Source organism: Brachycentrus maculatus, unplaced genomic scaffold (genome assembly GCF_059751285.1).
Source record: "Brachycentrus maculatus isolate JH-2025_06_01 unplaced genomic scaffold, ASM5975128v1 h1tg000261l, whole genome shotgun sequence".
Lineage (NCBI taxonomy): Eukaryota > Metazoa > Arthropoda > Insecta > Trichoptera > Brachycentridae > Brachycentrus > Brachycentrus maculatus.
The window spans coordinates 3,062,761-3,080,736 of NW_028281012.1; the positions used below are offsets into that span (position 1 = coordinate 3,062,761).

At 33.1% G+C, this 17,976-nt stretch overlaps 1 protein-coding gene across 18 annotated transcripts in view; it reads left to right on the plus strand.

The window, feature by feature from the left end:
* The window catches only part of LOC148305848 (coiled-coil domain-containing protein AGAP005037), a 252,666-nt gene that overhangs the window by 3,948 nt on the left and 230,742 nt on the right, over positions 1-17,976 (plus strand). For all 18 annotated transcript variants that reach the window (XM_088266032.1, XM_088266033.1, XM_088266034.1 and 15 more), the window contains exon 2: positions 4,762-8,097. In XM_088266032.1, the coding sequence (XP_088122158.1) occupies positions 4,995-8,097 (3,103 nt within the window). In that variant the 5' untranslated portion in view covers positions 4,762-4,994. The remainder of the gene's footprint in view (positions 1-4,761; positions 8,098-17,976) is intronic.

The following is a 17,976-nucleotide window of genomic DNA, read 5'->3' on the forward strand; positions in this document are numbered from 1 at the left end:
CTGGTAGCTTGTAAAAGAGTAAAACAAAAGTACTTTCGTCTGGAAGTCTACACCCGATGTCTGATTTAATAAAGGTCTATGAAGAAAATAATGATTCACAGGAATAAGTCGACGAAAATTATTTAAAATGCCCATTGCCAAAAATCGTCTCGCGTGCCATAGGATCGCCATCCCTGGTGTATGTCATAATACCTTGGTAATGTTGTCAATGTGCGTGCGTATTCACTGATAAAACTTAATGTTTCTACTCAAAGGTGAATGTATGCGACTGCCACAACATATTTTCAATAATTATACCATAGAAATCAAAATAAAACTCGGATATATTTTTAAAATCAATAACGATTATCATGAAATTAAATGAAAAATCCAATTAAATAATGTTGGATTTTGTATTTTATATGATTTTTATTTTTATTTTGTTATTTTTTTCTTTACATAAATTGTATGAATTTATTAAAAATAATAATTTAAAACAAATTTAAAATATTTTTTTGCACAGACCCATCAAGCCACCTTGTGTGTCTTGTCGGTGGAGTTCTTTTTACATACATTTTTATTGTTTTTATTAATTTTAACCTTATATACACGCAAAAAAGAGTGAAAAAATATATATAAACTGTATTACAATGTTCATAGAATTAACTCTTGATCATTTACACATTCCTTTATTTTGCTTTTGTTCCATATTTTATTTTGACCTCTAACTTCCGTCGGCAACAAATTGAAAATGTTTGAATCGATTTATTGCAATGTTCGACTCCCATATTTATGGTATTGTTAATTCTTGGGACTATCAAACCTTCGTTGTGAGTAAATCGTGTATCATGGTTGTGTACTGCAAGATTTCGATATTTTTGTCCATCATTGGTATATTCTATAAAATATTAAAATAACGATTATTTTTAAAACAACAGTAAAAAAACATCTTAAAAATATTATTGTACCTGTTTTCATAATTTTTAGGTATCGCGTGTTTTGATATTTTTAGTAAAGGGTCCGCCAAATAACTTTTTTTTTTTGAAAATGCTATAAAAAAAAAAACTAACTAGCTTCGGCTGTGTGGCACGTAGCGCCGTCCTGTTGAAACCAAATGTTGCCAATATCCTCCTCTTCAATTTTTGTGAACAAAAATCCGTTCAACATGGCCCGATAACGATCGCCATTGACTGTAACGGCCACTCCTTGCTCATTTTCAAAGAAAAATGGCCCAATTATGCCTCTGGACCAAAATCCGCACCAAACAGTGACTCGTTTTGGGTGTACCGGCTTTTCAATGTATGCGTGCGGGTTTTCTGTGCCCCAAATACGACAATTTTGCTTGTTTACATACCCGCCAAGATCAAAATGAGCTTCATCCGAAAAGATGATTTTTTTGGCAAAATCGGCATCTTCTGTAAGTCGATCGCAGGCCCACTCAGCGAAGCGAAAACGCATTGGATGGTCAGTTGGCTTCAACTCCTGAACCAATTGGACTTTGTATGGCGTCATACCAAGGTCTTTATGCAAAATTCGTCTCAATGATGTCTCCGAAATGTTCAATTGTTGAGAACGACGGTGAATTGATGTTGATGGCGCTTCACGCACACTTTCTGCCACAACATCGATATTCTCGGGTGTACGCACTGTTTTTGGCTTTTCACGCTTTGGTTTATCGATGAGGATGCCAGTTTCTTTCACTTTTTTCACAAGATAACGAACATACGGAGCTGACGGTGCTTCTCTTCTTCCAAAAACCGTACGCAATTTTCGCACACATTCTGCAACATTACCATGATTTTCAAAGTAATGTCGCAATATTTTCCAGCGTTGTTCAAGCGTATACACAACCATATTCGCTCAGCGGAAGGATAAAACTAATTATCTGTCAAATCAGACATGAGCTAAGTGTTACCATTCACGAAATAAGCACTAGTTGAAAAAAAAAACTTTAGATGGCAAACCCTATATTTATTATTGGATATCATAATATTTCAAGAAGTGTTTTCATTTCAAAATTTCAACAACACATAAAAGCATGTGTTTCTATTTGGCATTTTGTTTTGCAAATATCGTAGTTATACAGAAGAAAGTGACCAAGTGCATTTTTTACAAAAACGTGTTTAGTGACTATTTGATATCTTACTAACTTAATATTGCCCTGAAAAAATCCCAAAGGATTTTAAACTTGGAAGTATAATATATTGACTTGTTAAAAATTACTTGACTGTATTGATGTTTATTTTCTTGCCATACAAAAGTGACCTAAATGGCCCCCCTGAACATTTTACGTTTTGTTAGTTGGTTACTTTCTCCTGTACGATACAAATATATGAGTAACTCTGGCAGGATATTCTAGTTTAGTTTCCAATACGTATTAGGTGCATATGTGGCCTCAGTACATTTGATTCGAGACGCGTAAAGATTCACTTTACGGAACGACTGTTGTAGATTATTGAACAGATATTGTCGACATTTCTACATGTGTGTACATGTAGAAATGCCTATTGTAAGATATCCAAGTCCTTTACGAGCGCATTCGTCTGATGTTATAGTGAATATTATTGTTAATTGCCCACAACTCCGAGACATCGATGTAACATCGTACACACAATACAATTACATACAAACTTAATGTACGCCGCCATTCCACTTGTCCTTATTCAGAGATGTTTTAGTTCCAATGTATCGCATATTATACCTTCATCACCTTCCGGGAAAAACGTTTTTTTCTGTTTTATGCTTTTTTTTAGCTCGATGCTCGTACGATGCGTATATTACTGTGGTTTCTCAAAGTGAAAAGCATTTTTATAATACAGGGTTTGGCGTGGTCACTTCCTTATTAAAAATAAATCATAACACAAAAAGTATTGTCAGTATGGATTTAATTATTTCTTTTTGTATACAGGGGCACATTTTAAGTTTTATTTTCTTTGGTTTTAAAAACGACATCTCGAAGGCTGCTACTGTTCTCGTCAATGCTCTAAGAAAGGCGAATTTTGACATTTCTGTCAAGTTTTTGCAGCATATCTGTGCCTATGTCGGCATTAGCATCAATAATATTATCCTTCAGCTAACCAAGGGTCTTTGGACGATTAGTGTAAATCAATGTTTTAAGGTAGCAGAAAATAGTCACAGGGAGCTAAATATGCCACTGAATATCGCCGATCTAAAAAGATGTGCCGTTCGGGAAGGTGTTCCTGCAAAAAAATATTGAAAGTCATGTCGTGTGAGCCGTTGCGTCGTTCAGTTGCAACCACACATCCCCTACATCTCTTTCTTCCAGTTTGGGTATAAAAAACTCGAAGAAATGGATATGACGACGAAGTTTTCGACTGCCGACGTTTTCAGTCATCCTGATGGTTCTGGAAGGTCCATTATGTTTCTTCTTCACATTACCAGTAACCCTGAACGTGTCCACCCACATCGTTATGTATTATACCTGATGTAAAAATCTATATCATCGGATACTTTTAATATTATGATTTTTGGACACCATGCTAGGGATTTATTCAGGGTTATGCCAAAAAATTCGATTCATGTAATTTTTTTTAATCGATATTCAGGATTCAATGATCATTTAAATCTTACAATTAGTTGCAATATTACAATAAATTAAAGTAACAAAAATACCCTTAGAAAAGGACAAAAAAGTACCTACGTTAAAAAAAAATGTTACCGCGAAAAGTAAGTTGTGTAAAGTTTGTGATTGATATTCTTCAGTTAGTATATTTTTTGTGTCATGGTTGATCAACAACATGCAATGAATTTATAGAAATATAATACAAATATTCATAACTAAAATAAATAAATATTTTGTATTCGTAATTAACTCACAATATTAATAACTCTATTCCGTTCAATACGTCAACTAAGACGGAAAGATGTTTGATTTGCAATGCTTTGGTACTGCGTAAAAAGGAGGCGGACATTAGCGAGCAGCATTTTTTCTTGTTAGTCAATTTTTATAACGTTGCACACATTAAGTTAACTCCACGATTTTTTCTTTTACGATTTTTAATGCGGATAGTACATTTTACTTTTAGAAACTTAATGACTTTTAGTATTACTTGGTAAATACCACTATTTCTTAAAATATAATGTGACTTGTGTTTCGATGCATTTTGCACCATTTTCCAGAATGCATCGAAACACGTGTCAATATGGATTTTTAAGATAATAGTGGTATTTACCAAGTACTTAAAGCTTAAATTAAAATTGAATAGATTTTACCGTAAAGTGACTAAGCCGAATTAAATAAAGCAATTAATTTATTTTCACAAGCTTGTAAGTTTTTACCCTGTTTTTTTCTCAAATTAAGATTTTATTAAATGCTGCTTTTGTTCTAATGAATTTATAAATGTAAAAATAGAGAATTATAATTAAAGATTTTATCGATAAACCACAGTTCTAATAATATAGGCGCATTAAATTTTAATTAAATAAAATTAGTTCTGTGCTAGGCAAAAAATATTCGTATGATATCGATTAAAATGAATATGTATATATATATATATATATATATATATATATATATATATATATATATATATATATATATATATATATATATATATATATATATATATATATATATATATACATATATATATATATATATATATATATATATATATATATATATATATATATATATATATATATATATATATTATTTTTTCATGTATTGTATCTGCACTTGTAAAAAAATTTGATATTTTATTACTTTTCCGCAATATTTCAAAAGATGCATTCCTTAATATGCTTTTTCCTTTTTTTCAGTTTATTGGACCCCAATACAAATAATCAAGAGGTCTTCAAGTAAAATAAAAGTTCTCGAAGTGAAAAATATTAATAATTTGTGTGCTTATATGCCAAGAAAACATTCCATTACCTATCTCCTTTCTTACATCGGTTGTGCTATATTAGTGAACGTTTCGCTTTGGAGATCATATATGTTGTGAAACCTCCATAATTCAGGTTCGTTTTCGGTAACAGTATACAAAAAAAAATTCATGAGTATTCAAGACACAGTTGAGAAATTTTTGGAGGGTGACGTCATTGTCGACCGAAAAAATCCTTTCAAAGATGAAGACGATGACGAGCCTAACAGGTCCCCAGAAAAAACTCTGATTGCATTACGTAAAAACAAAAACATCGAACATACAAGTGAAAAGAAAGCAATAAAGACTAAAAGCAGTGCGTCCAATTTTCGCTCAGCGGCAAATAACTGTCGAGATTTAAATAAAAACGGAACGCTCGCTAAACATCAAAATAATCACGAAGTGTTTGAAGTTAATAACGCCAACTGTTCAAACAATTCGACAAGTACTAATAATGACATTCAACATTCCACGTCGAAACAAATATTTACCTCCGACGATCCCGTTGATACCTGTGGTGGATCACCAATTATAGAGCATTTCCGTTCAACTGCCCAGAGACAAGATTCTTCAGATGCGTACGCGTGTTTGATAGAAGTCCTGACCATGGAAAATAAAAGCAAGAAACGTAATTCATTAAAAAAAATATTCCCATCCATATTTTCCTCGCAGTCGAAATCGAACAGTAAGAAGATAAGCGCGAGCGCGGAAGATGCTGACACAGACGCGCTGCCTAGTGGATCATCACAACGTCGCCACACTTCGGGAAGCGGCGGGTCGGATGGTGAAAATACCCGAGTCAAAGAAACATCCAGATATTATTTCGACGATCACGCTAAGAGACATAAAACGATTTCTCCGCTCAAAGATACAGATCTAAGTCCCAGTTCTTCTAGTAGTACGCTCGTTTCTGATGGAATGCAAGATGTTGAATTTGCAAGAAATAGGATGAAATCCAAGATAAGTTCTTCATTTTCTAAGGAATCAATACCCAAATCACCGATAAGTGGGAAAAACATGTTCTTTTTGTCCGATAAATCGGAAAAAAGTGGAAAAGGATCTCCACGTGGGTCACAGAAAACAATATTATTTTCTAGAAGTCCTATTTCGAAATCAAATGAAAACGTGAAACCTACTTCCAGTATTCCCATTGTCGATGATTCAAAAAGTACTATCGATTTGGTCATAGTAGAGCCATGTGGATCACCGACAAAAGACAAAAACATATACGAAACGAAGAAATTTCGTCCTATTGTTGTGAGTAATACTTTTGCAAAGTCGCAAGCTCAAGATAGTGCGTCTTCCAAGCAGTCTGACTTCTATTTTCACAATAAATATAATGAAGTTAGTGAGCTTGCTAGCAACAAAGATAACAATAATGGAAAAGAATTCAAATCTTTGGACAGCTATATGTTAAATCACGTGCCAAGTACACTTACGGACATAGTATCTGTTGGAGCGGAAGTGAAAATTTCAACTACTAATGTAGCTGTTAGTCCGAAGAAAGAATCCGAAGTGAAGTTAAGAAAGCAGCTTAGGGCTCGTAGTCTATCACCAAACGAATGCAAAATTAAGAGTTCTTCACAAAACATTCCAAAATATGGTGACACCATAACGGTTGAAAACACTGAATGCGGTAAAAAGGGTGTATCACAAGCTGAGCCAAATATTTCTAATAAATCTCAAATTTCTAATGCTAAAAATTCTGATGATGCGATAATTTCAGCCTCGCACCATGAAAATATTAAGGAACTGCCGCCAGTGCCAAAAGCAAGAAGCAATCCAATTATTAATCAAGAAATGAAAGTATGTCGTCCTGTTATTTTACATTCGGTGGCTAATCAATTGAAAAACGATTCTGATTCCAAATCTAATAAAAAAGCTGTAAACCCTCGTGGAAAATCTAATGACTCATCAGATTTAGATTACCAAATATTTAATCACGAAGAAATGTCAACGTCTTCACCCATGAAATCCGATAGTTCTTCTAATTCACTGAAAAAAACGGAAGAAAGGGGAGAAACTCAATCGAAAAAACGTGCGGATTCCCCTCCAGATCAAAAAATTAAAAACCTTCAAAATGTCGAAGCATTTTACTGGCAACAGTTAAAGAAAATTAAATATCAGCAGGAGCAGGATCTTCTCAGGCAAGCGCTTTCCACTACAGACGTAGCTAATAGCAGACTCGTCTCGCAAAACGAAACAAACGACAGAATTTCTTATGTTCAGGTTCCCTGGAGATGTAGAAGTGTAAGCCCCGCGTTCGCGAGGAACTCCGAACAACGGAGTAGTAGCTTACCGTATTTTCATGATGCGAATCCAACGAACCCTCCGACCGGATTAAAGGAATTTACAAATAAAGTGGATATTGGTATGGTTCAGCCGATTCCCCGTGAGAGAAGAATTAATAACCCTTATTTCGTCCGCGGATTTCCCGGTAGAAATACTATCGGTGCGACTCCTGAAATTACAGTTAGGAAAATTCCCGGTAGACAAATCCCGATGAATTATAATTTTGCAGAGCACTCTACTCTTCCACCGAAACTTGATTCCACTTACTACCGATATTCTGATAGACCTATTGAAAGAAATAATGTATTATTACCAATCTTTAAAAAAGGAAGTTTATCGGCTGAACCGATGAAGGAACCAATAAGAGAAAAGCGCGTCAGTTTTTCCACCGTCCACGGCTCGGATGCATCCAAACTTAATAGTGTATATGAAAATTTATCTAGTTCTCAACTCACCGTCAAAACGGAGCCTGACCCTATTGCGAGGCTTTCTAGAAATCAACTGCAACTGTATAGAGTCGATAGATCCTTAGAACCGACATATTCACACGCTGTAGTAAACCAGTACACCGTTTCACCATCGGATATACATATTTACGGGAAAATCACAAAAAATAAACCCAATGAGAGTGTTTATGCAACGATAGAAAACCGAAATTTAGCGAAACAAATCCCTTCGGAATTTTACCAAAGGGAATCAAATCTCTCATCGAACGAATCGAATCTTTATCGAAACGACGATAATGTATTCAATGATTCCAAATTAAACTCGGCCGCTAGTGTTGCTAAAAATTTGTTATTCAAGAGAATCAACAGTGCTCGTAGCTCCGGGAGCCACACTGCCGCTTCCGAGTCCGAGAGCGGCTCGGAAGCCGGGGAGGTGCAGAGAATCATGCTCGGAGGGAAAATGTCACCTGGAAATCCAGTATTCTATTCGTACCAAGGTAAGCGTTCACTTATTCCAGACTTATCGTTATTTTGGGTACGTTCTATACAATACGGTGGATTGCTAGATACGTGCTCAAACGCATGGCGCAGTTCGATTAGTCTCTTATTGTTTGTAAACATGATTCGCCTGATTTGATCTACCACATCGAGGGAATGACGAATCCAAGGGATATAGATAAATATTGACAGTAATATCTTTCAAATGTCACGATCTACTCGTTTGCATAAAACAATGAATGTTTGCAAAAAGTAAACGTTTTCATATATTTGGTCTGCATAATACTCATGTAATGAACATCGGTATATTGGGTACATTTGTACTTAACGTCTACGTTTTTTTTACAACATACCATTGTATTTTGAAAAAAAAACTTACGTGTTTTATTTCATATACATTTGATACTTGTATATGGTACACTATATAAATCAATGGTAAAAGAACTATTATAAAATTTTTAACGTTCAAGCAAATTATATTTTACAATACTATGGAATTTGTATCCAAATTATCAAATGGTGAACTAATTTTGACCGAAAAATATCGTCAATTCCGTTATAACATTCTTATAAAGTAATATACTCGTAAGTTATCATCAATTACATCGAACAATAATGTCTATTACATTACTTAAACAATATTTTTGAAAACAGTTAATCAGTCGAATAATTATTCGAATTAAAAGATTAATCGAATAACTCGATTTTATTCCTTAATCGCATTATTGTTTGTTTTTGTTTTATCTATTGCGCATATATTCCTTATCTTTTTCCTCGTCTTATCTGAAATAACGAAAGTTTGCAGAGCGTTTTAGTTTGTATCTATTTATGTCCCCTTGGTGAGATATATTCAGAAATATGAACCTACGTGTAGGTGGGTTATTGCCATGATTTCACCTGCCTTATTATAAAATACATTAAATTTTAATAAAAATGTTAGAAAGTACTATAAAAGACCTAAGAAACGTAATACAGTGATAATCGTACCTTTAAAAATTTAGTACCATGTTGAAAATGATATTTTTTCAATACAAGGGGGAAGGCGATGTGAATGTATGAGTAGTACAGAATTTTTGACAAAATAAAATCTAAGATGTTTAAATATAAGAAATCTTAATGTTTCATACAACATAAAATTTTATTTAATAAAACTTTTTTTACTACATAATTGAATAATGTTGTCTAAAAACGAAGAGTAAAAAAATAAATAACAGATTTCAGATTATTTTTTGCTATCTAAAAAGTTACGTTAAGAATTTAGGGAGTTTGTTTTATGTTTTTCTCTCAACGTATTACAAAATAACTCACCCCTGATTTCAGTATTCTCATTTTAAATCATCCGTCTTTTACCTTTCTCTTCCCACTCTTAGTTGTGAGGAGGGCTTTCGTTCAGGTTATTATTTTTTGATGTAGATACTTTCAAAAGGCAAAATATTTTTGTTTTGTGGATATTATTCGGAGTAGCCTGTGGACATACATATATACAATTTAGGTCTACAGCACCTAATTGGATCACTACCTACCGGGACCTAGGAGGGGGATTTGCAATCCCCCTGTAACAACGTTTCGTTCGATAATCATCCGAGCAATTCGACTCATGTTTTTGCAGTCTTTATAATAATAATTGGAAGATTTTGCAGTTATTTTTTAATGGTATCTCAGCATAGATGAACAAGAATAAAGAAATCTGGGTATTAACATGGGTTACAATTAGTTAACCCTGTAAATGTCTTACGATAAATTGTAAAACTTCCATATATATTTTTTTGTATTGAGATGTCAATTTGGAGAAACCCAGATTTGTATGCAAGGATTTGGACACACTCAAAATGTTGCGATTTTCGGTTTTATTCAAACTTTTTAATGTTTGATTCTGAAAACACCTATGCACTGAATAAGTAGTAACCGTTTTTTTGTTAAAACAATATGTGGTTTTGCTTGTGATTTGTTAAGATTTTTTTTAAAACAAAAATTCATTCCGAGTATTAAATGTCGCCGATTCCAAAATAATATACTTGGATATGAAAACGTCCAACCGCAAGCTCGCCAACGATAACTTACTTTTTAACAGTCAATGATAAAACCAATTTAATAATTACTTCTAATGTTAATTATTTATTACATATCGTTAAATCAAACTAGCGAGATCAGTTAAATTTTCAATAAAGTCCTTCAATAAATTTCGTCCCACCGATTTAGAACCTAAAGAAAACGTAGATAAAACAATTCAATCAATTATCAAGGAAACACAATATTTAAGAATAATCCAACTATAAAATTTTTGACATACTATTGTATGTATTATGAAATGAATTTTTAATTACAAAATTCACTTCATATTTAATTAGTTTTAATTTTCGTATTTAAAAAAACAAAGTAATAAATAATATAACTGCGTCAACGAGGCACATTTGATGGCCTGGAGAGTGTCCGCAAAATATAATATAATTAGGAAACGTAAAGATTAAAATGAAAAATGCTTTAAGGAATAAATAGATAATACAAAATTAATGTTTTATATTTCTTTTTATCTCATATATTCTGGAAAATCTCTTCCATTTTAAGGAATGTCTGCAATCAATCAATAAATACCTATATCAAAGTATTAAATTACATTTATGTCAAAGAAATATTTAAACATACTTACAAAATAAACAAGATGAACATTCTAAAGGATACAAAGCGAAATTTTGGTCTTTGAAAAGATAAAGGATTTTTTTTTACCGTGATCAAAAGATTGAAAACATCGTTTCTTGGAAATAGGGTTTGAATAAAATTTTCCAAATCATCAGTATTTCATTTCCATAAATTTATCAGAGAAATACAGTTGGTAATGGATAAAACTTCAAACATTTTTACGTATTGAATTTTAACGGAGCTTTTTTTCTGAGATGTATAAATTTCAGATATTTATAATAATTTCCTCGATGAATTATTTATTTCATAAGGGTTTATGGTTTATTATTAAGCGTATTTTAATATAAAGTTTAAAAAATTCATCAAAATTACGCACATAACTTATCAATATTATACAGTTAGAAAAAGATTTCAATGAATATCTTTTTATAGCACTTTTTCTCCATTTTTACTCTTTGACAGAAACATTGACTTCATATGGCATCGAAAACAATTTTCTTGAAGTACATAGTGGGAACTGATACGAATTGATTTTGAAAATTTTGCTATAAAAATGAAACGCATAGTAAAAGGATGCGTTATTGTTATAATTTAAGTACAAAGCGATAGTAATTTACTGGAGAAAACAACTATTTTATATGCATGAAGACAGGGTACAGAGTATAGGATTCAATTGATTTTTTACGGACTTTCGTTAAACATTTGACAAATTAACGAGTATGTTACAGTTATATTTGTAAATTGTTGTTAATAAGTGTAAGTCAAAATAAAATTTATTATGTGAAAACAACCCCTAGGAACACGTTTTCCACACACCCTGTATTCTGTATGGCAAGTACTGTAAAATCAGGTGAAAAAATCCCATCAACTAATCTATTTTTTATCCTAACTTTTCACTACTCACATACCATAATATTTTCCAATCTCGTTCCATCACCTAAATTGGATTTTATTCAAACCAACTTCTAAAGAATTTTTTAATGGGAATGAAATAACTTTGTAGAACGTTATCGACAAAGAATTAATTCGTATGTAAAAAAAAACAAATTATACGAAAATCGAAGTGTATTTTTAAATTTATTGCGATTGGAAAAAGAATTTGGAATACGAGTATATGAGTATATACGACGATATTTTCTAATACAATATTTGTCTGCCTACAGTGTAGTGGAAAGTACATTTGGCTACCATGCAGTAGGTCCTGTGTTTTTTCTCACCAATATTTATTTCATATTACACTGGACTGGTACTTAAAACGCAGGACTAATCGCCTTGCCTTCATATAATAAACGATGCAGTGCCCTATGCACCATTCGGTTCGGATAAGGGTTGATTTTACAGCATCATCGCGTCTTTTATAGGTACAAATAAATCATTGAATAATACCCCTTACTAATATCCACCTTTGAACATATTTTGTAATATCTTTAAGATTCAAGTATTCCTTCATGAAGCCATATTGAGGTTTACTTAATTTAATATTGGGCCAGTTTATTTGGCGTTGTAGCACTCACTATTGGTCTCGAAGGAGTGCCTTCTTTACGAATTTTGGGTAATTCGCGAAGCACTGATTTCCCATGAAATTTGAGCATGTTTAGGGCTTGACTGCAGCGTGATGCGCCCACACTGTTATGGTCACTATCACGTTTAAATGTACATTGCGTTAGAGATGATGATAATGTGGAATAATGCTTTCGTGGCTAATCAAACGATCAAATTATTACGTACTTAAAAATATTCAATTGACAAAAGTTTCACACAGTAAAAACATTTAGGTTCCAATTGTTAATAAGTATGTAAAATTATCTCGTTTGAAATACTTATTGACTTCCTTTTAGATAATAACGAGACATTCTAGAAATTACGACATACAGTGGTACCTCGACATACGAGTGCCCCAACATACGAGTTTTTCGAGATACGAGCCGACGAGCAAGTGATTTTTTGCTTTTAGTTACGAGCGAAATTCGAGATACGAGTTCGATCGATCAGGCCTGGTTGGGAGTTACAACGAGGACCTTGACCTCTGCATGGAAAAAGCTGTGGCCTGAAGCTGTAGCTGAAAGGATCTATGAAGAATTGGAACCCGGTGTTTCAGTAGAGAAGGAGATTGTATCTCTGGGGAAATCCATGGGTCTAGAGGTGGAAGAGAGAGACGTGAACGAGCTCATCGAGGAGCACACCCAGGAACTGACGACTGAGGAGATACAAGAGTTACAGTCACAGCAGCATACTGAGGTTATGCAAGAAATTGGTTTTGAGGAGTCAGAGGAGGAGGTTATTTCTACAAGTGAGATAAAGGAGATCTGAGGAATGTGGGAGAGAGTTTCACAGTTCGTGGAAAAAAAACACCCAGAAAAAGTTGCAACAGGTCGTGCATCTGACCTTTTTAATGACACTTGCCTAACTCATTTCCGGAACATTCTGAGAGGGAGGAAGAAACAAACCTCCTTGGACATGTTTTTTTCTAAACGGCCTACAGGTGAAAGCGAGAAAAATGTAGCGAAAAAAGCAAAGACCAGTGAGGATATCTAATTTATTTCTTTACATTCTCTTTTTTGTTTTTGTGCAATAAATATTTGATATTTATAAATACGTTTTTATTATTCAAAACCACGTAACAAAAATAACTGGGGGTGACATTTTGGAGGTTGGAACGGATTAATGGTAGTTCAATTGTTTTGTATGGGGAAATTTGCTTTGAGATATGAGTAATTCAAGATACGAGCAAGGTTGTGGAACGAATTAAACTCGTATGTCGAGGTACCACTGTACTTTGATTTAAAATATTTATATTTGGTTGCTGTATAGGAGAATAAGTAAAATATTAATTATTTAACGACTAGTCATAACTAATGAGTTGAAATAGTTTAGTTTTTTTGGTCTTTTGTTTGGTTTTCTATCTTAAACAACTATAAGATTCTATACGAAAGACAACATCAAAAATTAATTTATCCGATCATATAAAGAGAGCCCTCGTTTTTTTAAAAAATAAGAATCAGTACAAATAAATAAAAGATTATCATGCGTTTTTTGTTGTTGTAACAATATAAATCAATCAAGTTTATAAAAAAACAAAGAAAGTCAAAGTTGTATAACTTCTGGCGTTACAACATAAACCACTGATTTTGTTAGCAAACAAACAGACTACTCGGGTACTGAGTAGATTGTTTGCTTTTAATGGGGTTGACGCATAAAAGCGCCTTAAGTACTGGAAGTGCTCCAACTTACCCAACGTAAGGTCGTTCTAAAAACATGAAAATTAAGCACAGAAAATTTTCCTACGTCATCTTGAAATCTGCCGATAATCTGAAAACAGAGCTGCTATAATTCTCCGCCTTCTCTCCCCGCTGATGAGAATTTTCTCAGGATTCGTGTGATTTTGAATCTTATGTATAAAAAATCAATGTTGAAAATGAAAAAAAATACAATCTAAAGGGTTTACCTTCAAACATGAAACGATCCGTTCATTATCGGTTTTTGGTCGCACATCAAAGTGACGGGATATCTCTGTAATAGGCATATCGTCGCGTTTGTTCATTATTTTTGTTCCTATTCATCATTGTGGTCAAGGTGAAGCGAGCCGTCTGTAAGATTGCCAGGATTGCAACTATACCCATGGTTGTCAGGTTGCAATTTTGAAAATGCCACTGGTCAGCCGTATGTATTCGTGAAGCCATTCGTGCGTATGTTTTTTTAACTTCAATTTGTTCTTCTCTAAATAGCGTTTTGCAGGTTCGACATTATTCATTGAACGTATTTATATGAACTTAACACTCGTTAGAGTATTCGTTGTATTGTTGTTTCGGTTTCACCCACATATTCATCAACAACAAAAAAATCAATGGCGATTGAGTTTAATGACGATGAAAATGTAACCACTTAGGTATGTTAGTTTAGTTGATTAGCATATTGCAGTAAATCAAACCGAAAAATATTGTTTTACTGTGTTTGTAAAAATACTTTGTTACGGATGAATAATGTCATTTCTACACAAACTATCCTAGTAAACCAGTGGTTCTGAACCTTTTTAAAGTCAAATTCACAATACACCAAAACTAAAGATCCAAAAACAAAGATAACATATAAGATAAGTAGCCAAGTTAAAAATTACACTCATTAAAAAAACACTTAAAAACATATAGGAAACTATATATTAGACCTAATATCGCTGAGATTTTACAAATTTCAGCGATATTAGGTCTAATATCAGATTTAGCTACACTCATTTCTTCATCCAAATTGCTGAGCCAAGGTTCACGAATCAAGGGTCACAAATCCTTTCAGTGAACCTACCATAGGTGGAGCACCGTCTGTATAAATTGCTACACATAACTCCCAAGATGTGTACAATTTTTCTAAGTACGATGATATTGAATCAAAGATATCTTTACCGCTGTTGTGAGGTGAGCGCACACAACTTCACTTTGCAAGGGTCTAGCCATTTTATTTGCTACTCATATCGCACAGTAAACGAGTCAACATTAAATTTTGGTTTTGATTTCGCGGAGCACTTACTATAAGCTCGCGGAGCACCGGTTAATAACCACTGTAGTAGACTATACGGATTCCGGGTCGTTCTAATACTGAATCGAAATTAATGTCAATTTAACTTATTAATATTGTAGGCGAAACGCGTAGTGATGGAATTTTAAGTAAGCTGTGTCGCTCCTCAAATTTTTAACAAGATATTCAACAAACGAATATTTCCATTATATGTAGACAATATGCATTTTTGTGCATTAAGTAGATGTCATTTAAATTAAAAAAGGCATGTAAAGTACTCAGATGCGCCGCAACATAGTTATAAAGTGATATTACGATACATACACATAATAAATATGTACATGAATGATATATTAAATGAATGATGTATACGTATATCGCGTTATGAAGTTTAATATTATCATGCATATAATTTTGTTTTGTATAACACTACATAGTACAACAAACACCCCTGTAAAGTTGAGATAGCTACCGCGTTATCGGAGGGAACGATATAGGGGGTAATTGTTTTAAGATTGTATTTTAATTTAAGACCCAGTATTCGTTAAGTCGCATTTTAATTTTCTCAAAAACCTCGAAATAATTGTACGTTTTTGAAAAGAAAAGAGCTATAGAAAGGTAAGGAGTTAAAAATGTATATAATGTATATATATTCCAAAATATATTTATATATATATATATATATATATATATATATATATATATATATATATATATATATATATATATATATATATATATATATATATATATATATATATATATATATATATATATATATATATATATATATATATATATATATATATATATATATATATATATATATATATATATATATATATATATTCTTTAAAAAAATCGGACTTGAAGAGACGTGTGACCTCCCCGGTGTAACTAGCTGGCTAAAATGTAATTACTTACTTACTTATAACCCTTATCCGCACCCAATGGTGCATAGGGCACTGCGTCGAATTGACGCGGTGTTTTCTTGATCATTACTTACATGAAGGCAAGGTGATCACTCTTGCGCTTCAGGAACCAGTCCAGGGTAATATTAAATAAATATTACAGTGTAAAATCACTAATATTTATTTTCACCCCCCCCTGGGAATCGAACCCGGCACCTCTAGCACGGTAGCTAAACACGCTGACCATTACGCCACGGACGCGGACAAAATGTAATAATACAATTTAAAACACTAACTTCCTATAACGTTCCCTCCGATAACGGGGAGCCTATCTCAACGCCATAGGGGGGTTTACTGTATTAAACAACTACATTAGTTTAAGTGTCTGGTAAAAAATACTTACATCCCAATGGTGCATAGTGCACTACAGTATATTAATGCAGTGTTATATGAACGAACCGCTATTGGACATAACGTGATCAAATGCGTTGCTCAAATTATGTTGATTTTTGTCTTCTTTGTCGTCAACTAACGAGCGGTATGTATGTTTACGTTTCTACGTTTGCGCACTTCCCCGATTGGAATTTAGTCAAATTAAACTCAATCAACTGTGTTGAAAACGGATTCCGCTCAACGTATTACATTCTGCAATTCAATCAAATACAGTTCACTGTCTCGAACGCGCTTATATCTACACTCACATAAACCCCCCGGTTACAAGATTAATTCGAGATTTTCCAATCGATATTTCAAAATGTGAGCCATCCATGTGAGTATTAATTACCACATGTACCAATTGTTTTCAATAAAAATGACATAAAGCGGCTTCTTTGAAAAATATGAGTATTTAAAAATATATATTTTTAGTTTTTGACATTTGAAGGTATGGGCATTTACACGGCTTATGACTGTCATAGGCTTTGTTAATTAATCACTTTACTTTAAGTCTTCCCATGATTTAAAACCACACTACTCAATTTTTTTTTTAAATCTTCTTGATACAGTAAAACCTCCTTTGTAACGCTGAGATAGTTATCGCTTTACCAGAGGAGATGTTATAGGGAAGTTAATGTTTTTGAATTGTATTTCAATTTTAAATGACTTATTACAGTCATTTCACCAACCAAAAACAGACTAGTAATATTGATCAAAACGTCTGATACCATATATAGCTGTTTGCAATCAGACACTAGATGCTACTTGAACATTTAAAAAAACATAAATTAAAAAATATGATAATAGGGAGGGCAAAAGAAAAAGGGAGTTTAGGGAAGAAGGTAGAGGGAAAAACTAAGGTTTATGGACAGTTAGGGTACTAATGATAAATAGTAATGTCTCAGACGTTTCTTCAAAGTTATTAGAGAAGGTGCATTTGTTGACAAGGAGAGGTGATTCATTCCATAGTCTGGCCGCTTGGACAGAGAAGGAATTACCGAAGAATGATGTGTTATGGCGAGGAATGGAAAGTGTTCTTTCTTGGGAAGAACGAAGTGATAGATCATGATCTGAAAGGTATATAAAATTTTCAGCAAGATATTAGGGTACATTGGGGTTGTGAAAAATATTATAAAGTAGCGTGAGAGATTGATGTTTTATGCGCTGGTTGAAGTGTAGCCATTTTAGTTCCGTGCGAGAAGGTTAAGCGTGGTCGTATTTTTTTAATATGAAAATGAAACGGATTTTGATTTTGTAAACGATCCAGACATTTATAAGAGTAGCAAACTCTCGCATGTAATTAACGATCAAGTTGTCGCTACAGTGAATGTTAGGCCATTAGGTGTAGATAATGGAAATAATAAATTTTGTTTTCATTAATTAGAGCAT